At 42.8% G+C, this 24094-nt stretch overlaps 1 protein-coding gene across 1 annotated transcript in view; it reads left to right on the top strand.

The window, feature by feature from the left end:
* The window catches only part of LOC139366648 (vasoactive intestinal peptide receptor 1b), a 319811-nt gene that overhangs the window by 271492 nt on the left and 24225 nt on the right, over nt 1–24094 (top strand). The window contains exons 6-8 of the mRNA XM_071104323.1: nt 2148–2280; nt 22918–23071; nt 23378–23438. Coding sequence (XP_070960424.1) covers nt 2148–2280; nt 22918–23071; nt 23378–23438 — 348 coding nt within the window. The remainder of the gene's footprint in view (nt 1–2147; nt 2281–22917; nt 23072–23377; nt 23439–24094) is intronic.

Here is a 24094-nt window from a genome sequence, read left to right as displayed (position 1 = left end):
TGGTGCATGATGTGCCCGTCTCCGGAGTCTGACCAGAAGACCGCTCCGTTTCCCCCTTTTACGAAGTTGTTTTTTTCGGTCGCCGGCTGGGATCCATTCCGTTGTCCTGGGTGAAAGGCAGAACACAGGATCCGCTTCGCGAAAGTCATATTCTTGGTCGTACTGATGGTGAGTTGACGCTGCTCTTATGTTCAGTAGTTCTTCTTGACTGTATGTAATGAAACCTAAGATGACCTGGGGTACCAATGTAAGAAATAACACGTAAAAAAACAAAAAACTGCATAGTTTCCTAGGAACGCGAAGCGAGGTGGCCATCTCTGTCGGCGCCGGAAGTGATGTACTGGACGGTACGCACTACCCTCTGTAGCTCCATGCAGTCGGATGCCAAGGAATTTCCATACCAAGCGGTGATGCTGCCACTCAAGATTCTCTCAATGGTGCAGCTCTAGAACTTTTTGAGGATCTGGGGGCCCAAGACAAATTTATTCAGCCTCCTGAGGGGGAAGAGGCGTTGTCGTGCCCTCTTCACGACTGTGTTGGTGTTTGTGGACCATGATTAATCTTTAGTGGACACCGAGGAACTTGAAGCTCTCGACCCGCTCCACTGCAGGCCCGTCTAATCGTGCTCGGCCCTCCATTTCCTGTAGTCCACGATCAGCTCCTTTGTCTTGCTGATACCTGGCACCAAACTGACAGTGCTCTGACCTCCTCCCTATAGGCTGTCTCATTGTTGTCAGTGATCAGGCCTACCACCGTCATGTTGTCGGCAAACTTAATGATGGTTTAAGAGTCGTACTTGGCCACGCAGTCGTGTGTGAACAGGGAGTACAGGAGGGGGCTAAGCACGCATCCCTGAGGGGCCCCCGTGTTTAGGGTCAGCCGGGTGGATGTGTTGTTGCCTAACCCTTACCACCTGGGGACGACTCGTCAGGAAGTCCTGGATCGAGTTGCAACGGGAGGTGTTCAGTCCCAGGGTCCTTAGCTTAGTGATGAGCTTTGAGGGCACTATGGTGTTGAACGCTGAGCTGTAGTCAATGAACAGCATTCTCACATAGGTGCTCCTCTTGTCCAGGTAGGAGAGGGCAGTGTGGAGTGCATTTGAGATTGCTTCATCTGTTTATCTGTTGGTACGGTATGTGAATTGGAGTGGGTCTAGGGTTTCTGGGATAATGGTGTTGATGTGACCCATGACCAGCCTTTCAAAACACTTCATGGCTACAGCTGTTAGCCAGCTGCATACCACCCTGCATCCCGCTGCTGACTTGCCTCTGAAACTAAGCATTGTGGGTCCTGGTCGGTCCCTGGATGGGAGACCAGATGCTGCTGTGTGGTGTTGGAAGTGGTGTTGGAGGGCCAGTAGGAGGCACTATTTCTTCGGGTCAAAAAAAAAAGATTGGGGATGTTACTCTGTGTAGGGTGCCGCCTTTCAGATGGGACGTTAAACGGGTATCATGACTCGCTGTGGTCACTAAAGATCACATGGAATAGGGGTGTTAACCCTGGTGTCCTGGATAAATTCCCAAGCTGGCCCTGATACCATGGCCACCTAATCATCCCAGGCTTTCAATTGGCTGATTCAGGGTGTTAGAGGAAAGGACCACCAAGGTACATCCCAAATGCCTCCCTATATAGTGCACTACTGTTGACCAGGGCCCTATTCCCAATATAGTGCAATACTTTAGACAAGGGCCCTATTCCCTATGTAGTTCACTACTTTTGACCAGGACCTATAGAGAATAGGGTGCCATTTGGGATGCAACCTCATACATCACTACTAAGCATCACTCTGCTTTGGGTCATCTATGCTTCAGTCATTACACACCACAGACCTTCAGACTGTGAGATATTAAGGCTTATGTTGAAGTTGTTGGCTGAAAGCTCATTTATAAATCCACATGCTTCAGTATCTCACTGTGTTTCGATAAGCTCTTTATAAATCCTTTCCATTGTCATGGTGGTTATTGAGGATTGAGAAAATGCTTTGTTCTCCCTCCGTATCCCTCCACAGTGTCAGAGAACCAAAAGGTTTCATTAGTATTTCATTCATTCATCAATTAGTGGTCATTCTTTCTCCATTTCTCAATTCCATAGACAGTGGAAGTTCTTTGGTCACACTGGATGTAACATGTTGTGTGTGTCTCCCCTAGGAAACTCCACTGCACTAGGAACTACATCCACATGCACCTGTTTGTGTCATTCATCTTGAAGGCCATCGCTGTGTTTACGAAGGATGTGGTTCTGTACCAGGTCGGAGAGGTTGACAACTGCTCCCCAGGATCCGTAAGTACACAGCCCGTGTCTGTGGGTGTGTGTAAGTATATGTGTGTGTGAGTGTATGTGTGTTAATTGTACCAACCTCAGGAGACAGTGTTTAAATAGAGAAAAACCTCCACGTTCCAACATTATAATCCATCTTGTTGAACATGTCTGTATTTCAAACACTTCTCAAATCAAATCAAACTTTATTTTTCACATGCGCCGAAGTGTAGACCTTACTGTGACATGCTTACTGACAAGCCCTTAACCAACAGTGTAGACCTTACTGTGACATGCTTACTGACAAGCCCTTAACCAACAGTGTAGACCTTACTGTGAAATGCTTACTGACAAGCCCTTAACCAACAGTGTAGACTTTACCGTGAAATGCTTACTGACAAGCCCTTAACCAACAGTGTAGACCTTACTGTGAAATGCTTACTGACAAGCCCTTAACCAACAGTGTAGACCTTACTGTGAAATGCTTACTGACAAGCCCTTAACCAACAGTGTAGACCTTACTGTGAAATGCTGACTTACAAGCCCTTAACCAACAGTGTAGACTTTATTGTGACATGCTTACTGACAAGCCCTTAACCAACAGTGTAGACTTTATTGTGACATGCTTACTGACAAGCCCTTAACCAACAGTGTAGACTTTATTGTGACATGCTTACTGACAAGCCCTTAACCAACAGTGTAGACTTTATTGTGACATGCTTACTGACAAGCCCTTAACCAACAGTGTAGACCTTATTGTGAAATGCTTACTGACAAGCCCTTAACCAACAGTGTAGACCTTATTGTGACATGCTTACTGACAAGCCCTTAACCAACAGTGTAGACCTTATTGTGAAATGCTTACTGACAAGCCCTTAACCAACAGTGTAGACCTTACTGTGAAATGCTTACTGACAAGCCCTTAACCAACAGTGTAGACCTTACTGTGAAATGCTTACTGACAAGCCCTTAACCAACAGTGTAGACCTTACTGTGAAATGCTTACTGACAAGCCCTTAACCAACAGTGTAGACCTTACTGTGAAATGCTGACTTACAAGCCCTTAACCAACAGTGTAGACTTTATTGTGACATGCTTACTGACAAGCCCTTAACCAACAGTGTAGACTTTATTGTGACATGCTTACTGACAAGCCCTTAACCAACAGTGTAGACTTTATTGTGACATGCTTACTGACAAGCCCTTAACCAACAGTGTAGACTTTATTGTGACATGCTTACTGACAAGCCCTTAACCAACAGTGTAGACCTTATTGTGAAATGCTTACTGACAAGCCCTTAACCAACAGTGTAGACCTTATTGTGACATGCTTACTGACAAGCCCTTAACCAACAGTGTAGACCTTATTGTGAAATGCTTACTGACAAGCCCTTAACCAACAGTGTAGACCTTACTGTGAAATGCTTACTGACAAGCCCTTAACCAACAGTGTAGACTTTACCGTGACATGCTTACTGACAAGCCCTTAACCAACAGTGTAGACTTTATTGTGACATGCTTACTGACAAGCCCTTAACCAACAGTGTAGACTTTATTGTGACATGCTTACTGACAAGCCCTTAACCAACAGTGTAGACTTTATTGTGACATGCTTACTGACAAGCCCTTAACCAACAGTGTAGACTTTATTGTGACATGCTTACTGACAAGCCCTTAACCAACAGTGTAGACCTTATTGTGAAATGCTTACTGACAAGCCCTTAACCAACAGTGTAGACCTTATTGTGACATGCTTACTGACAAGCCCTTAACCAACAGTGTAGACCTTATTGTGAAATGCTTACTGACAAGCCCTTAACCAACAGTGTAGACCTTACTGTGAAATGCTTACTGACAAGCCCTTAACCAACAGTGTAGACTTTACCGTGACATGCTTACTGACAAGCCCTTAACCAACAGTGTAGACCTTATTGTGAAATGCTTACTGACAAGCCCTTAACCAACAGTGTAGACCTTATTGTGAAATGCTTACTGACAAGCCCTTAACCAACAGTGTAGACCTTATTGTGAAATGCTGACTGACAAGCCCTTAACCAACAGTGTAGACCTTATTGTGAAATGCTTACTGACAAGCCCTTAACCAACAGTGTAGACTTTACCGTGAAATGCTTACTGACAAGCCCTTAACCAACAGTGTAGACCTTATTGTGAAATGCTTACTGACAAGCCCTTAACCAACAGTGTAGACCTTATTGTGAAATGCTTACTGACAAGCCCTTAACCAACAGTGTAGACCTTATTGTGAAATGCTTACTGACAAGCCCTTAACCAACAGTGTAGACCTTATTGTGAAATGCTTACTGACAAGCCCTTAACCAACAGTGTAGACCTTATTGTGAAATGCTTACTGACAAGCCCTTAACCAACAGTGTAGACTTTACCGTGACATGCTTACTGACAAGCCCTTAACCAACAGTGTAGACTTTATTGTGACATGCTTACTGACAAGCCCTTAACCAACAGTGTAGACCTTATTGTGAAATGCTTACTGACAAGCCCTTAACCAACAGTGTAGACTTTACCGTGACATGCTTACTGACAAGCCCTTAACCAACAGTGTAGACTTTATTGTGAAATGCTTACTGACAAGCCCTTAACCAACAGTGTAGACCTTATTGTGAAATGCTTACTGACAAGCCCTTAACCAACAGTGTAGACTTTACCGTGACATGCTTACTGACAAGCCCTTAACCAACAGTGTAGACTTTATTGTGACATGCTTACTGACAAGCCCTTAACCAACAGTGTAGACTTTATTGTGACATGCTTACTGACAAGCCCTTAACCAACAGTGTAGACTTTATTGTGACATGCTTACTGACAAGCCCTTAACCAACAGTGTAGACTTTATTGTGACATGCTTACTGACAAGCCCTTAACCAACAGTGTAGACCTTATTGTGAAATGCTTACTGACAAGCCCTTAACCAACAGTGTAGACCTTATTGTGACATGCTTACTGACAAGCCCTTAACCAACAGTGTAGACCTTATTGTGAAATGCTTACTGACAAGCCCTTAACCAACAGTGTAGACCTTACTGTGAAATGCTTACTGACAAGCCCTTAACCAACAGTGTAGACTTTACCGTGACATGCTTACTGACAAGCCCTTAACCAACAGTGTAGACCTTATTGTGAAATGCTTACTGACAAGCCCTTAACCAACAGTGTAGACCTTATTGTGAAATGCTTACTGACAAGCCCTTAACCAACAGTGTAGACCTTATTGTGAAATGCTGACTGACAAGCCCTTAACCAACAGTGTAGACCTTACTGTGAAATGCTTACTGACAAGCCCTTAACCAACAGTGTAGACCTTATTGTGAAATGCTTACTGACAAGCCCTTAACCAACAGTGTAGACTTTACCGTGAAATGCTTACTGACAAGCCCTTAACCAACAGTGTAGACCTTATTGTGAAATGCTTACTGACAAGCCCTTAACCAACAGTGTAGACCTTATTGTGAAATGCTTACTGACAAGCCCTTAACCAACAGTGTAGACCTTATTGTGAAATGCTTACTGACAAGCCCTTAACCAACAGTGTAGACCTTATTGTGAAATGCTTACTGACAAGCCCTTAACCAACAGTGTAGACCTTATTGTGAAATGCTTACTGACAAGCCCTTAACCAACAGTGTAGACTTTATTGTGACATGCTTACTGACAAGCCCTTAACCAACAGTGTAGACTTTACCGTGACATGCTTACTGACAAGCCCTTAACCAACAGTGCAGTTCAAGAAAGAGTTAAGAAAATATTTTCTAGATAAACTAAAGTAAATTATAGAAAACACAATGACATAACAATAACGAGGCTATATACAGGGGGTACCGAGTCAATGTGTGGTGGTTCAGGTTAGTAATGAGGCTATATACAGGGGGTACCAGTACTGAGTCAATGTGCGGGGTCCAGGTTAGTCGAGGTAAATGTAGGTAGTGACTATGCATACAGTGCCTTGCGAAAGTATTCGGCCCCCTTGAACTTTGCGACCTTTTGCCACATTTCAGGCTTCAAACATAAAGATATAAAACTGTATTTTTTTGTGAAGAATCAACAACAAGTGGGACACAATCATGAAGTGGAACGACATTTATTGGATATTTCAAACTTCGGTACCGCTTGCCGTGCGGTAGTAGAGAAAACAGTCTTTGACTTGGCTGACTGGACGCTCTCTCAATTTTTTGGGCTTTCCTCTGACACTGCCGAGTATATAGGTCCTGGATGGCAGGAAGCTTAGACCCAGTGATGTACTCACTACCCCCTGTAGTGCCTTACAGTCAGATGCCAAGCAGTTGCCATACCAGGCGGTGATGCAACTGGTCAGGATGCTCTCGGTGGTGCAGCTGTAGAGCTTTTTGAGCATCAGAATCTTTATATCTATGTGTGTTGTCAGGTGGACTGATATTTATATCTCTGTCAGGTGGTCTGATACTGTATATCTCTGTGTTAATATGTGGACTGATACTGTATATCTCTGTCAGGTGGACTGATACTTTATATCTCTGTGTTAATATGTGGACTGATACTGTATATCTCTGTCAGGTGGACTGATATTTATATCTCTGACAGGTGGTCTGATACTGTATATCTCTGTGTTAATATGTGGACTGATACTGTATATCTCTGTCAGGTGGACTGATATTTATATCTCTGACAGGTGGTCTGATACTGTATATCTCTGTGTTAATATGTGGACTGATACTGTATATCTCTGTCAGGTGGACTGATACTTTATATCTCTGTGTTAATATGTGGACTGATACTGTATATCTCTGTCAGGTGGACTGATACTTTATATCTCTTTGTTAATATGTGGACTGATACTGTATATCTCTGTCAGGTGGACTGATACTTTATATCTCTGTGTTAATATGTGGACTGATACTGTATATCTCTGTCAGGTGGACTGATACTTTATATCTCTGTGTTAATATGTGAACTGATACTGTATATCTCTGTCAGGTGGACTGATACTTTATATCTCTGTGTTAATATGTGGACTGATACTGTATATCTCTGTCAGGTGGACTGATACTTTATATCTCTGTCAGGTGGACTGATACTGTATATCTCTGTCAGGTGGACTGATACTGTATATCTCTGTCAGGTGGACTGATACTGTATATCTCTGTCAGGTGGACTGATACTTTATATCTCTGTCAGGTGGACTGATACTGTATATCTCTGTCAGGTGGACTGATACTGTATATCTCTGTGTCAATATGTGGACTGATACTGTATATCTCTGTCAGGTGGACTGATACTTTATTTATCTGTGTTAATATGTGGACTGATACTGCATATCTCTGTAAGGTGGACTGATACTTTATATCTCTGTCTTAATATGTGGACTGATACTGTATATCTCTGTCAGGTGGACTGATACTGTATATCTCTGTCAAGTGGTCTGATACTGTATATCTCTGTCAGTTGGACTGATACTGTATATCTCTGTCAGATAGACTGATACTGTATATCTCTGTCAGGTGGACTGATACTTTATATCTCTGTGTTAATATGTGGACTGATACTGTATATCTCTGTCAGGTGGACTGATACTGTATATCTCTGTCAAGTGGTCTGATACTGTATATCTCTGTCAGTTGGACTGATACTTTATATCTCTGTCAGGTGGACTGATACTGTATATCTCTGTCAGGTGGACTGATACTGTATATCTCTGTCAGGTGGACTGATACTGTATATCTCTGTCAGGTGGACTGATACTGTATATCTCTGTGTCAATATGTGGACTGATACTGTATATCTCTGTCAGGTGGACTGATACTTTATTTATCTGTGTTAATATGTGGACTGATACTGCATATCTCTGTCAGGTGGACTGATACTTTATATCTCTGTCTTAATATGTGGACTGATACTGTATATCTCTGTCAGGTGGACTGATACTGTATATCTCTGTCAGGTGGACTGATACTGTATATCTCTGTGTCAATATGTGGACTGATACTGTATATCTCTGTCAGGTGGACTGATACTTTATTTATCTGTGTTAATATGTGGACTGATACTGCATATCTCTGTCAGGTGGACTGATACTTTATATCTCTGTCAGGTGGACTGATACTGTATATCTCTGTCAGGTGGACTGATACTGTATATCTCTGTGTCAATATGTGGACTGATACTGTATATCTCTGTCAGGTGGACTGATACTTTATTTATCTGTGTTAATATGTGGACTGATACTGCATATCTCTGTCAGGTGGACTGATACTTTATATCTCTGTCTTAATATGTGGACTGATACTGTATATCTCTGTCAGGTGGACTGATACTGTATATCTCTGTCAAGTGGTCTGATACTGTATATCTCTGTCAGTTGGACTGATACTGTATATCTCTGTCAGATAGACTGATACTGTATATCTCTGTCAGGTGGACTGATACTTTATATCTCTGTGTTAATATGTGGACTGATACTGTATATCTCTGTCAGGTGGACTGATACTGTATATCTCTGTCAAGTGGTCTGATACTGTATATCTCTGTCAGTTGGACTGATACTTTATATCTCTGTCAGGTGGACTGATACTGTATATCTCTGTCAGGTGGACTGATACTGTATATCTCTGTCAGGTGGACTGATACTTTATCTCTCTGTGTTAATATGTGGACTGATACTGTATATCTCTGTCAGGTGGACTGATACTGTATATCTCTGTCAGGTGGACTGATACTGTTTATCTCTGTCAGGTGGTCTGATATTGTATATCTCTGTCAGGTGGACTGATACTTTATATCTCTGTCAGGTGGACTGATACTGTATATCTCTGTCAGGTGGACTGATACTTTAAATCTCTGTCAGGTGCACTGATACTTTATATCTCTGTGTTAATATGTGGACTGATACTGTATATCTCTGTCAGGTGGACTGATACTTAAATATCTCTGTCAGGTGGACTGATACTGTATATCTCTGTCAGGTGGACTGATACTGTATATCTCTGTCAGGTGGTCTGATACTGTATATCTCTGTCAGGTGGACTGATACTTTATATCTCTGTGTTAATATGTGGACTGATACTGTATATCTCTGTCAGGTGGACTGATACTGTATATCTCTGTCAAGTGGTCTGATACTGTATATCTCTGTCAGTTGGACTGATACTGTATATCTCTGTCAGTTGGACTGATACTGTATATCTCTGTCAGATAGACTGATACTGTATATCTCTGTCAGGTGGACTGATACTTTATATCTCTGTGTTAATATGTGGACTGATACTGTATATCTCTGTCAGGTGGACTGATACTGTATATCTCTGTCAAGTGGTCTGATACTGTATATCTCTGTCAGTTGGACTGATACTTTATATCTCTGTCAGGTGGACTGATACTGTATATCTCTGTCAGGTGGACTGATACTGTATATCTCTGTCAGGTGGACTGATACTTTATATATCTGTGTTAATATGTGGACTGATACTGTATATCTCTGTCAGGTGGACTGATACTTTATATCTCTTTGTTAATATGTGGACTGATACTGTATATCTCTGTCAGGTGGACTGATACTTTATATCTCTGTGTTAATATGTGGACTGATACTGTATATCTCTGTCAGGTGGACTGATACTTTATATCTCTGTGTTAATATGTGAACTGATACTGTATATCTCTGTCAGGTGGACTGATACTTTATATCTCTGTGTTAATATGTGGACTGATACTGTATATCTCTGTCAGGTGGACTGATACTTTATATCTCTGTCAGGTGGACTGATACTGTATATCTCTGTCAGGTGGACTGATACTGTATATCTCTGTCAGGTGGACTGATACTGTATATCTCTGTCAGGTGGACTGATACTTTATATCTCTGTCAGGTGGACTGATACTGTATATCTCTGTCAGGTGGACTGATACTGTATATCTCTGTGTCAATATGTGGACTGATACTGTATATCTCTGTCAGGTGGACTGATACTTTATTTATCTGTGTTAATATGTGGACTGATACTGCATATCTCTGTAAGGTGGACTGATACTTTATATCTCTGTCTTAATATGTGGACTGATACTGTATATCTCTGTCAGGTGGACTGATACTGTATATCTCTGTCAAGTGGTCTGATACTGTATATCTCTGTCAGTTGGACTGATACTGTATATCTCTGTCAGATAGACTGATACTGTATATCTCTGTCAGGTGGACTGATACTTTATATCTCTGTGTTAATATGTGGACTGATACTGTATATCTCTGTCAGGTGGACTGATACTGTATATCTCTGTCAAGTGGTCTGATACTGTATATCTCTGTCAGTTGGACTGATACTTTATATCTCTGTCAGGTGGACTGATACTGTATATCTCTGTCAGGTGGACTGATACTGTATATCTCTGTCAGGTGGACTGATACTGTATATCTCTGTCAGGTGGACTGATACTGTATATCTCTGTGTCAATATGTGGACTGATACTGTATATCTCTGTCAGGTGGACTGATACTTTATTTATCTGTGTTAATATGTGGACTGATACTGCATATCTCTGTCAGGTGGACTGATACTTTATATCTCTGTCTTAATATGTGGACTGATACTGTATATCTCTGTCAGGTGGACTGATACTGTATATCTCTGTCAGGTGGACTGATACTGTATATCTCTGTGTCAATATGTGGACTGATACTGTATATCTCTGTCAGGTGGACTGATACTTTATTTATCTGTGTTAATATGTGGACTGATACTGCATATCTCTGTCAGGTGGACTGATACTTTATATCTCTGTCAGGTGGACTGATACTGTATATCTCTGTCAGGTGGACTGATACTGTATATCTCTGTGTCAATATGTGGACTGATACTGTATATCTCTGTCAGGTGGACTGATACTTTATTTATCTGTGTTAATATGTGGACTGATACTGCATATCTCTGTCAGGTGGACTGATACTTTATATCTCTGTCTTAATATGTGGACTGATACTGTATATCTCTGTCAGGTGGACTGATACTGTATATCTCTGTCAAGTGGTCTGATACTGTATATCTCTGTCAGTTGGACTGATACTGTATATCTCTGTCAGATAGACTGATACTGTATATCTCTGTCAGGTGGACTGATACTTTATATCTCTGTGTTAATATGTGGACTGATACTGTATATCTCTGTCAGGTGGACTGATACTGTATATCTCTGTCAAGTGGTCTGATACTGTATATCTCTGTCAGTTGGACTGATACTTTATATCTCTGTCAGGTGGACTGATACTGTATATCTCTGTCAGGTGGACTGATACTGTATATCTCTGTCAGGTGGACTGATACTTTATCTCTCTGTGTTAATATGTGGACTGATACTGTATATCTCTGTCAGGTGGACTGATACTGTATATCTCTGTCAGGTGGACTGATACTGTTTATCTCTGTCAGGTGGTCTGATATTGTATATCTCTGTCAGGTGGACTGATACTTTATATCTCTGTCAGGTGGACTGATACTGTATATCTCTGTCAGGTGGACTGATACTTTAAATCTCTGTCAGGTGCACTGATACTTTATATCTCTGTGTTAATATGTGGACTGATACTGTATATCTCTGTCAGGTGGACTGATACTTAAATATCTCTGTCAGGTGGACTGATACTGTATATCTCTGTCAGGTGGACTGATACTGTATATCTCTGTCAGGTGGTCTGATACTGTATATCTCTGTCAGGTGGACTGATACTTTATATCTCTGTGTTAATATGTGGACTGATACTGTATATCTCTGTCAGGTGGACTGATACTGTATATCTCTGTCAAGTGGTCTGATACTGTATATCTCTGTCAGTTGGACTGATACTGTATATCTCTGTCAGTTGGACTGATACTGTATATCTCTGTCAGATAGACTGATACTGTATATCTCTGTCAGGTGGACTGATACTTTATATCTCTGTGTTAATATGTGGACTGATACTGTATATCTCTGTCAGGTGGACTGATACTGTATATCTCTGTCAAGTGGTCTGATACTGTATATCTCTGTCAGTTGGACTGATACTTTATATCTCTGTCAGGTGGACTGATACTGTATATCTCTGTCAGGTGGACTGATACTGTATATCTCTGTCAGGTGGACTGATACTTTATATCTCTGTGTTAATATGTGGACTGATACTGTATATCTCTGTCAGGTGGACTGATACTTTATATCTCTGTGTTAATATGTGAACTGATACTGTATATCTCTGTCAGGTGGACTGATACTTTATATCTCTGTGTTAATATGTGGACTGATACTGTATATCTCTGTCAGGTGGACTGATACTTTATATCTCTGTCAGGTGGACTGATACTGTATATCTCTGTCAGGTGGACTGATACTTTATATCTCTGTCAGGTGGACTGATACTGTATATCTCTGTCAGGTGGACTGATACTGTATATCTCTGTCAGGTGGACTGATACTTTATATTTCTGTCAGGTGGACTGATACTGTATATCTCTGTCAGGTGGACTGATACTGTATATCTCTGTGTCAATATGTGGACTGATACTGTATATCTCTGTCAGGTGGACTGATACTTTATTTATCTGTGTTAATATGTGGACTGATACTGCATATCTCTGTCAGGTGGACTGATACTTTATATCTCTGTCTTAATATGTGGACTGATACTGTATATCTCTGTCAGGTGGACTGATACTGTATATCTCTGTCAAGTGGTCTGATACTGTATATCTCTGTCAGTTGGACTGATACTGTATATCTCTGTCAGATAGACTGATACTGTATATCTCTGTCAGGTGGACTGATACTTTATATCTCTGTGTTAATATGTGGACTGATACTGTATATCTCTGTCAGGTGGACTGATACTGTATATCTCTGTCAAGTGGTCTGATACTGTATATCTCTGTCAGTTGGACTGATACTTTATATCTCTGTCAGGTGGACTGATACTGTATATCTCTGTCAGGTGGACTGATACTGTATATCTCTGTCAGGTGGACTGATACTTTATCTCTCTGTGTTAATATGTGGACTGATACTGTATATCTCTGTCAGGTGGACTGATACTGTATATCTCTGTCAGGTGGACTGATACTGTATATCTCTGTCAGGTGGTCTGATATTGTATATCTCTGTCAGGTGGACTGATACTTTATATCTCTGTCAGGTGGACTGATACTGTATATCTCTGTCAGGTGGACTGATACTTTAAATCTCTCTCAGGTGCACTGATACTTTATATCTCTGTGTTAATATGTGGACTGATACTGTATATCTCTGTCAGGTGGACTGATACTTAAATATCTCTGTCAGGTGGACTGATACTGTATATCTCTGTCAGGTGGACTGATACTGTATATCTCTGTCAGGTGGTCTGATACTGTATATCTCTGTCAGGTGGACTGATACTTTATATCTCTGTGTTAATATGTGGACTGATACTGTATATCTCTGTCAGGTGGACTGATACTGTATATCTCTGTCAAGTGGTCTGATACTGTATATCTCTGTCAGTTGGACTGATACTGTATATCTCTGTCAGTTGGACTGATACTGTATATCTCTGTCAGATAGACTGATACTGTATATCTCTGTCAGGTGGACTGATACTTTATATCTCTGTGTTAATATGTGGACTGATACTGTATATCTCTGTCAGGTGGACTGATACTGTATATCTCTGTCAAGTGGTCTGATACTGTATATCTCTGTCAGTTGGACTGATACTTTATATCTCTGTCAGGTGGACTGATACTGTATATCTCTGTCAGGTGGACTGATACTGTATATCTCTGTCAGGTGGACTGATACTTTATCTCTCTGTGTTAATATGTGGACTGATACTGTATATCTCTGTCAGGTGGACTGATACTGTATATCTCTGTCAGGTGGACTGATACTGTATATCTCTGTCAGGTGGTCTGATATTGTATATCTCTGTCAGGTGGACTGATACTTTATATCTCTGTCAGGTGGACTGATACTGTATATCTCTGTCAGGTGGACTGATACTTTAAATCTCTGTCAGGTGCACTGATACTTTATATCTCTGTGTTAATATGTGGACTGATACTGTATATCTCTGTCAGGTGGACTGATACTTAAATATCTCTGTCAGGTGGACTGATACTGTATATCTCTGTCAGGTGGACTGATACTGTATATCTCTGTCAGGTGGTCTGATACTGTATATCTCTGTCAGGTGGACTGATACTTTATATCTCTGTGTTAATATGTGGACTGATACTGTATATCTCTGTCAGGTGGACTGATACTGTATATCTCTGTCAAGTGGTCTGATACTGTATATCTCTGTCAGTTGGACTGATACTTTATTTCTCTGTCAGGTGGACTGATACTGTATATCTCTGTCAGGTGGACTGATACTGTATATCTCTGTCAGGTGGACTGATACTTTATCTCTCTGTGTTAATATGTGGACTGATACTGTATATCTCTGTCAGGTGGACTGATACTGTATATCTCTGTCAGGTGGACTGATACTGTATATCTCTGTCAGGTGGTCTGATATTGTATATCTCTGTCAGGTGGACTGATACTTTATATCTCTGTCAGGTGGACTGATACTGTATATCTCTGTCAGGTGGACTGATACTTTAATTCTCTGTCAGGTGCACTGATACTTTATATCTCTGTGTTAATATGTGGACTGATACTGTATATCTCTGTCAGGTGGACTGATACTTTATATCTCTGTCAGGTGGACTGATACTGTATATCTCTGTCAGGTGGACTGATACTGTATATCTCTGTCAGGTGGTCTGATACTGTATATCTCTGTCAGGTGGACTGATACTTTATATCTCTGTCAGGTGGACTGATACTGTATGTCTCTGTCAGGTGGACTGATACTGTTTATCTCTGTCAGGTAGACTGATACTTTATATCTATGTCAGGTGGACTGATACTTTATATCTCTGTGTTAATATGTGGATATAATAATAATATATATACTTCCGGCGCCGACAGAGATGGCCGCCTCGCTTCGCGTTCCTAGGAAACTATGCAGTTTTTTGTTTTTTTACGTGTTATTTCTTACATTGGTACCCCAGGTCATCTTAGGTTTCATTACATACAGTCGAGAAGAACTACTGAATATAAGATCAGCGTCAACTCACCATCAGTACGACCAAGAATATGTTTTTCGTGACGCGGATCCTGTGTTCTGCCTTACAAACAAACAACGAAGCGGATCCCATGCAGCGACCCAAAAAAACGACTCCGAAAAAGGGGGAAACGAGGCGGTCTTCTGGTCAGACAGGACAACGAAGCGGATCCCATGCAGCGACCCAAAAAAACGACTCCGAAAAAGGGGGAAACGAGGCGGTCTTCTCCCTAGCATTCTTCTCCCTAGCACTCCCTAGCATTCTTCTTGCCAATGTCCAGTCTCTTGACAACAAGGTTGATGAAATCCGAGCAAGGGTAGCATTCCAGAGGGACATCAGAGACTGTAACGTTCTTTGCTTCACGGAAACGTGGCTCACTGGAGAGACGCTATCCGAGGCGGTGCAGCCAACGGGTTTCTCCACGCATCGCGCAGACAGAAACAAACATCTTTCTGGTAAAAAGAGGGGCGGGGGCGTATGCCTTATGGCTAACGTGACATGGTGTGATGAAAGAAACATACAGGAACTCAAATCCTTCTGTTCACCTGATTTAGAATTCCTCACAATCAAATGTAGACCGCATTATCTACCAAGAGAATTCTCTTCGATTATAATCACAGCCGTATATATCCCCCCCCAAGCAGACACATCGATGGCTCTGAATGAACTTTATTTGACTCTTTGCAAACTGGAAACCATTTATCCGGAGGCTGCATTCATTGTAGCTGGGGATTTTAACAAGGCTAATCTGAAAACAAGACTCCCTAAATTTCATCAGCATATCGATTGCGCAACCAGGGGTGGAAAGACCTTGGATCATTGTTACTCTAACTTCCGCTACGCATATAAGGCCCTGCCCCGCCCCCTTTCGGAAAAGCTGACCACGACTCCATTTTGTTGATCCCTGCCTACAGACAGAAACTAAAACAAGAGGCTCCCACGCTGAGGTCTGTCCAACGCTGGTCCGACCAAGCTGACTCCACACTCCAAGACTGCTTCCATCACGTGGACTGGGACATGTTTCGTATTGTGTCAGACAACAACATTGACGAATACGCTGATTCGGTGTGCGAGTTCATTAGAACGTGCGTTGAAGATGTCGTTCCCATAGCAATGATTAAAACATTCCCTAACCAGAAACCGTGGATTGATGGCAGCATTCGCGTGAAACTGAAAGCGCGAACCACTGCTTTTAATCAGGGCAAGGTGTCTGGTAACATGGCCGAATATAAACAGTGCAGCTATTCCCTCCGCAAGGCTATCAAACAAGCTAAGCGTCAGTACAGAGACAAAGTAGAATCTCAATTCAACGGCTCAGACACAAGAGGCATGTGGCAGGGTCTACAGTCAATCACGGACTACAGGAAGAAATCCAGCCCAGTCACGGACCAGGATGTCCTGCTCCCAGGCAGACTAAATAACTTTTTTGCCCGCTTTGAGGACAATACAGTGCCACTGACACGGCCTGCAACGAAAACATGCGGTCTCTCCTTCACTGCAGCCGAGGTGAGTAAGACATTTAAACGTGTTAACCCTCGCAAGGCTGCAGGCCCAGACGGCATCCCCAGCCGCGCCCTCAGAGCATGCGCAGACCAGCTGGCCGGTGTGTTTACGGACATATTCAATCAATCCCTATACCAGTCTGCTGTTCCCACATGCTTCAAGAGGGCCACCATTGTTCCTGTTCCCAAGAAAGCTAAGGTAACTGAGCTAAACGAGCACTCACTTCCGTCATCATGAAGTGCTTTGAGAGACTAGTCAAGGACCATATCACCTCCACCCTACCTGACACCCTAGACCCACTCCAATTTGCTTACCGCCCAAATAGGTCCACAGACGATGCAATCTCAACCACACTGCACACTGCCCTAACCCATCTGGACAAGAGGAATACCTATGTGAGAATGCTGTTCATCGACTACAGCTCGGCATTCAACACCATAGTACCCTCCAAGCTCGTCATCAAGCTCGAGACCCTGTGTCTCGACCTCGCCCTGTGCAACTGGGTACTGGACTTCCTGACGGGCCGCCCCCAGGTGGTGAGGGTAGGCAACAACATCTCCTCCCCGCTGATCCTCAACACTGGGGCCCCACAAGGGTGCGTTCTGAGCCCTCTCCTGTACTCCCTGTTCACCCACGACTGCGTGGCCACGCACGCCTCCAACTCAATCATCAAGTTTGCGGACGACACAACAGTGGTAGGCTTGATTACCAACAACGACGAGATGGCCTACAGGGAGGAGGTGAGGGCCCTCGGAGTGTGGTGTCAGGAAAATAACCTCACACTCAACGTCAACAAAACTAAGGAGATGATTGTGGACTTCAGGAAACAGCAGAGGGAACACCCCCCTATCCACATCGATGGAACAGTAGTGGAGAGGGTAGCAAGTTTTAAGTTCCTCGGCATACACATCACAGACAAACTGAATTGGTCCACTCACACAGACAGCATTGTGAAGAAGGCGCAGCAGCGCCTCTTCAACCTCAGGAGGCTGAAGAAATTCGGCTTGTCACCAAAAGCACTCACAAACTTCTACAGATGCACAATCGAGAGCATCCTGGCGGGCTGTATCACCGCCTGGTACGGCAACTGCTCCGCCCTCAACCGTAAGGCTCTCCAGAGGGTAGTGAGGTCTGCACAACGCATCACCGGGGGCAAACTACCTGCCCTCCAGGACACCTATACCACCCGATGTCACAGGAAGGCCATAAAGATCATCAAGGACATCAACCACCCGAGCCACTGCCTGTTCACCCCGCTATCATCCAGAAGGCGAAGTCAGTACAGGTGCATCAAAGCTGGGACCGAGAGACTGAAAAACAGCTTCTATCTCAAGGCCATCAGACTGTTAAACAGCCACCACTAACATTGAGTGGCTGCTGCCAACACACTGACACTGACTCAACTCCAGCCACTTTAATAATGGGAATTGATGGGAAATGATGTAAATATATCACTAGCCACTTTAAACAATGCTACCTTATATAATGTTACTTACCCTACATTATTCATCTCATATGCATACGTATATACTGTACTCTATATCATCGACTGTATCCTTATGTAATACATGTATCACTAGCCACTTTAACTATGCCACTTTGTTTACATACTCATCTCATATGTATATACTGTACTCGATACCATCTACTGTATCTTGCCTATGCTGCTCTGTACCATCACTCATTCATATATCCTTATGTACATATTCTTTATCCCCTAACACTGTGTACAAGACAGTAGTTTTGGAATTGTTAGTTAGATTATTTGTTGGTTATTACTGCATTGTCGGAACTAGAAGCACAAGCATTTCGCTACACTCGCATTAAAATCTGCTAACCATGTGTATGTGACAAATAAAATTTGATTTGATTTGATTTGATTTGTATATCTCTGTCAGGTGGACTGATACTTTATATCTCTGTCAGGTGGACTGATATTGTATTTCTCTGTCAGGTGGACTGATACTGTATATCTCTGTCAGATGGACTGATACTTGATATCTCTGTCAGGTGGACTGATACTGTATATCTCTGTGTTAATATGTGGACTGATACTTTGTATCACTGTCAGGTGGACTGATACTGTATATCTCTGTCAGGTGGACTGATACTTTATATCTCTGTCAGGTGGACTGATACTGTATATCTCTGTCAGGTGGACTGATACTGTATATCTCTGTCAGGTGGACTGATACTTTATATCTCTGTGTTAATATGTGGACTGATACTGTATATCTCTGCCAGGTGGACTGATACTGTATATCTCTGTCAGGTGGACTGATACTCTATATCTCTGTCAGATGGACTGATATTGTATATCTCTGTCAGGTGGACTGATACTGTATATCTCTGTCAGGTGGACTGATACTGTATATCTCTGTCAGGTGGAATGATACTTTATATCCGTTTGTGTTGTCAGGTGGACTGATACCATTTATCTCTCTGTGTTGTCAGGTGGGCTGGTACTGTATATCTCTCTGTGTTATCAGGTCGGCTGATTCTGTGTATCTCTCTGTGTTGTCAGGTGGACTGATACCATTTATCTCTTTGTGTTGTCAGGTGGACTGATACCATTTATCTCTCTGTGTTGTCAGGTGGGCTGGTACTGTATATCTCTCTGTGTTGTCAGGTGGGCTGATACCATTTATTGCTCTGTGTTTTCAGGTGGACTGATACTGTATATCTCTGTCAGGTGGATTGATACTGTATATCTCTGTCAGGTGGACTGATACTGTATATCTCTGTCAGGTGGACTGATACTGTATATCTCTGTCAGGAGGACTGATACTTTATATCTCTGTGTTAATATGTGGACTGATACTGTATATCTCTGTCAGGTGGACTGATACTTTATATCTCTGTCAGGTGGACTGATACTTTATATCTCTGTCAGGTGGACTGATACTGTATATCTCTGTCAGGTGGACTGATACTGTATATCTCTGTCAGGTGGACACTTACTTTATATCTCTGTGTTAATATGTGGACTGATACTGAATATCTCTGCCAGGTGGACTGATACTGTATATCTCTGTCAGGTGGACTGATACTTTATATCTCTGTCAGGTGGGCTGATACTGTATATCTCTGTCAGGTGGACTGATACTGTATATCTCTGTCAGGTGGACTGATACTGTATAGCACTGTCAGATGGACTGATACTTGATATCTCTGTCAGGTGGACTGATACTGTATATCTCTGTGTTAATATGTGGACTGATACTTTATATCTCTGTCAGGTGGACTGATACTGTATATCTCTGTCAGGTGGACTGATACTTTATATCTCTGTGTTAATATGTGGACTGATACTGTATATCTCTGTCAGGTGGACTGATACTTTATATCTCTGTCAGGTGGACTGATACTGTATATCTCTGTCAGGTGGACTGATACTGTATATCTCTGTCAGGTGGACTGATACTTTATATCCGTTTGTGTTTTCAGGTGGGCTGATAATGTACATCTCTGTGTTGTCAGGTGGGCTGATACCATTTATCTCTCTGTGTTGTCAGTTGGGCTGATTCTGTATATCTCTCTGTGTTGTCAGGTGGACTGATACCATTTATCTCTCTGTGTTGTCAGATGGACTGATGCCATTTATCTCTCTGTGTTGTCAGGTGGGCTGATACCATTTATCGCTCTGTGTTTTCAGGTGGGTTGATACTGTATATCTCTCTGTGTTGTCAGGTGGGCTGATACCATTTATCTCTCTGTGTTGTCAGGTGGGCTGATACCATTTAACTCTCTGTGTTGTCAGGTGGGCTGATACCATTTATCTTACTGTGTTGTCAGGTGGGCTGATACTGTATATCTCTCTGTGTTGTCAGGTGGGCTGATACCATTTATCTCTCTGTGTTGTCAAGTGGGCTGATACTGTATATCTCTCTGTGTTGTCAGGTGGGCTGATACAATTTATCGCTCTGTGTTTTCAGGTGGGTTGATACTGTATATCTCTCTGTGTTGTCAGGTGGGCTGATACCATTTATCTCTCTGTGTTGTCAGGTGGGCTGATATCATTTAACTCTCTGTGTTGTCAGGTGGGCTGATACCATTTATCTCTGTGTGTTGTCAGTTTGGCTGATACTGTATATCTCTCTGTGTTGTCAGGTGGACTGATACCATTTATCTCTGTGTGTTGTCAGTTTGGCTGATACTGTATATCTCTCTGTGTTGTCAGGTGGACTGATACCATTTATCTCTCTGTGTTGTCAGATGGACTGATGCCATTTATCTCTCTGTGTTGTCAGGTGGGATGATACTGTATATCTCTCTGTGTTGTCAGGTGGGCTGATACCATTTATCTCTCTGTGTTGTCAAGTGGGATGATACTGTATATCTCTCTGTGTTGTCAGGTGGGCTGATACCATTTATCGCTCTGTGTTTTCAGGTGGGTTGATACTGTATATCTCTCTGTGTTGTCAGGTGGGCTGATACCATTTATCTCTCTGTGTTGTCAGGTGGGCTGATACCATTTAACTCTCTGTGTTGTCAGGTGGGCTGATACCATTTATCTCACTGTGTTGTCAGGTGGGCTGATACTGTATCTCTCTGTGTTGTCAGGTGGACTGATACCATTTATCTCTCTATGTTGTCGGTTGGGCTGATACCATTTATCTCTCTGTGTTGTCTGCGCCCCTCTCTGTGATTTCAGCTGGGCTGATATCATTTATCTCTCTGTGTTGTCAGGTGGGCTGATACCATTTATCTCTGTGTGTTGTCAGTTTGGCTGATACTGTATATCTCTCTGTGTTGTCAGGTGGACTGATACCATTTATCTCTGTGTGTTGTCAGTTTGGCTGATACTGTATATCTCTCTGTGTTGTCAGGTGGACTGATACCATTTAACTCTCTGTGTTGTCAGGTGGGCTGATACCATTTATCTCACTGTGTTGTCAGGTGGGCTGATACTGTATCTCTCTGTGTTGTCAGGTGGACTGATACCATTTATCTCTCTATGTTGTCGGTTGGGCTGATACCATTTATCTCTCTGTGTTGTCAGGTGGGCTGGTACTGTATATCTCTCTGTGTTGTCAGGTGGGCTGATACCATGTATCACTCTGTGTTTTCAGCTGGGCTGATACTGTATCTCTCTGTGATTTCAGCTGGGCTGATATCATTTATCTCTCTGTGTTGTCAGGTAGGCTGATACTGTATATCTCTCTGTGTTGTCAGGTGGGCTGATACCATTTATCTCTCTGTGTTGTCAGGTGGGCTGATACAATTTATCTCTCTGTGTTGTCAGATGGACTGATGCCATTTATCTCTCTGTGTTGTCAGGTGGGCTGATACTGTATATCTCTCTGTGTTGTCAGGTGGGCTGATACCATTTATCTCTCTGTGTTGTCAAGTGGGCTGATACTGTATATCTCTCTGTGTTGTCAGGTGGGCTGATACCATTTATCGCTCTGTGTTTTCAGGTGGGCTGATACTGTATCTCTCTGTGTTGTCAGGTGGGCTGATACCATTTATCTCTCTGTGTTGTCAGGTGGGCTGATACCATTTATCGCTCTGTGTCTTCAGGTGGGCTGATACTGTATCTCTGTGTTTTCAGGTGGGCTGATACTGTATCTCTCTGTGTTTTCAGGTGGGCTGATACCATTTATCGCTCTGGGTTTTCAGGTGGGCTGATACTGTATCTCTCTGTGTTGTCAGGTGGGCTGATACCATTTATCGCTCTGTGTTTTCAGGTTGGCTGATACCATTTATCGCTCTGTGTTTTCAGGTGGGCTGATACCATTTATCGCTCTGTGTTTTCAGGTGGGCTGATACCATTTATCGTTCTGTGTTTTCAGGTGGGCTGATACCATTTATCGCTCTGTGTTTTCAGGTGGGCTGATACTGTATCTCTCTGTGTTGTCAGGTGGGCTAATACCATTTATCGCTCTGTGTTTTCAGGTGGGCTGATACTGTATCTCTCTGTGTTGTCAGGTGGGCTGATACCATTTATCGCTCTGTGTTTTCAGGTGGGCTGATACCATTTATCTCTCTGTGTTTTCAGGTGGGCTGATACTGTATCTCTCTGTGTTTTCAGGTTGGCTGCAAGGCGGTGATGGTCTTCTTCCAGTACTGTATAATGGCCAGCTTCTTCTGGCTGCTGGTGGAAGGCCTGTATCTCCGCGCCCTATTGGCCGTTTCCTTCTTTTCTGAGAGAAAGTACTTCTGGTACTACATTCTGATTGGCTGGGGTGAGTGTGGGTAATTGTATTTGTCTGTCTGTCTGTCTGTCTGTCTGTCTGTCTGTCTGTCTGTCTATCTGTCTGATTGGCTGGTGTAAGTTTGTCTGTCTGGCTGGCTGTCTGTCTGTCTGTCTGTCTGACTGGCTGGTGATGAGTTTGTCTGTCTGCATGTCTGTCTGATTGGCTTGGGCAAGTGTGTATGTCTGTCTGTCTGATTGGTCTGTGTCTGTCTGATTGTTTGGGGTAAGTTTGTCTGTCTATATTCTGGGTTTGGCTTGACCAGACATTGATTGGGTGTGTGCTTATCTCCTGTAGGAGGGCCAACAATCTTCATCACAGCTTGGGGTGTGGCGAAGGCCTACTATAATGACGTGGGGTAAGAACAGCTCTCTGACATGTGGGGTCTAATTCTTGTCCTCTCCGGCTAGACCTCAGCATGTGACTCATGGGACTTGCAGCTGTAATCATTCAAATGTATTTATATAGCCCTTCTTACATCAGCTGATATCTCAAAGTGCTGTACAGAAACCCAGCCTAAAACACCAAACAGCAAGCAATGCAGGTGTAAAAGCACGGTGGCTTGGAAAAATTCCCTAGAAAGGCCAGAACCTAGGAAGAAACCTAGAGCGGAACCAGGCTATGAGGAGTGGCCAGTCCTCTTCTGGCTGTGCCGGGTGGAGATTATATCAGAACTTGACCAAGATGTTCAAATGTTCATAGATGACCAGCAGGGTCAAATTATATTAATCACAGTGGTTGTCGAGGGTGCAACAAGTCAGCACCTCAGAGTAAATGTCAGTTGGCTTTTCATAGCCGATCATTCAGAGTATCAATAGCGCTCCTGCTGTCTCTAGAGAGTTGAAAACAGCAGGTCTGGGACAGGTAGCACATCTGGTGAACAGGTCAGGGTTACATAGCCGCAGGCAGAACAGTTGAAACTGGAGCAGCAGTACGGCCAGGTGGACTGGGGACAGCAAGGAGTCATCAGGCTAGGTAGTCCTGAGGCATGGTCCTAGGGCTCAGGTCCTCCGA

This window comes from Oncorhynchus clarkii, chromosome 15 (genome assembly GCF_045791955.1).
Source record: "Oncorhynchus clarkii lewisi isolate Uvic-CL-2024 chromosome 15, UVic_Ocla_1.0, whole genome shotgun sequence".
In the NCBI taxonomy this organism is placed as follows: domain Eukaryota; kingdom Metazoa; phylum Chordata; class Actinopteri; order Salmoniformes; family Salmonidae; genus Oncorhynchus; species Oncorhynchus clarkii.
The sequence above is the reverse complement of the archived record's forward strand: the minus strand, read 5'-3'. Positions and strand labels throughout refer to the sequence as shown.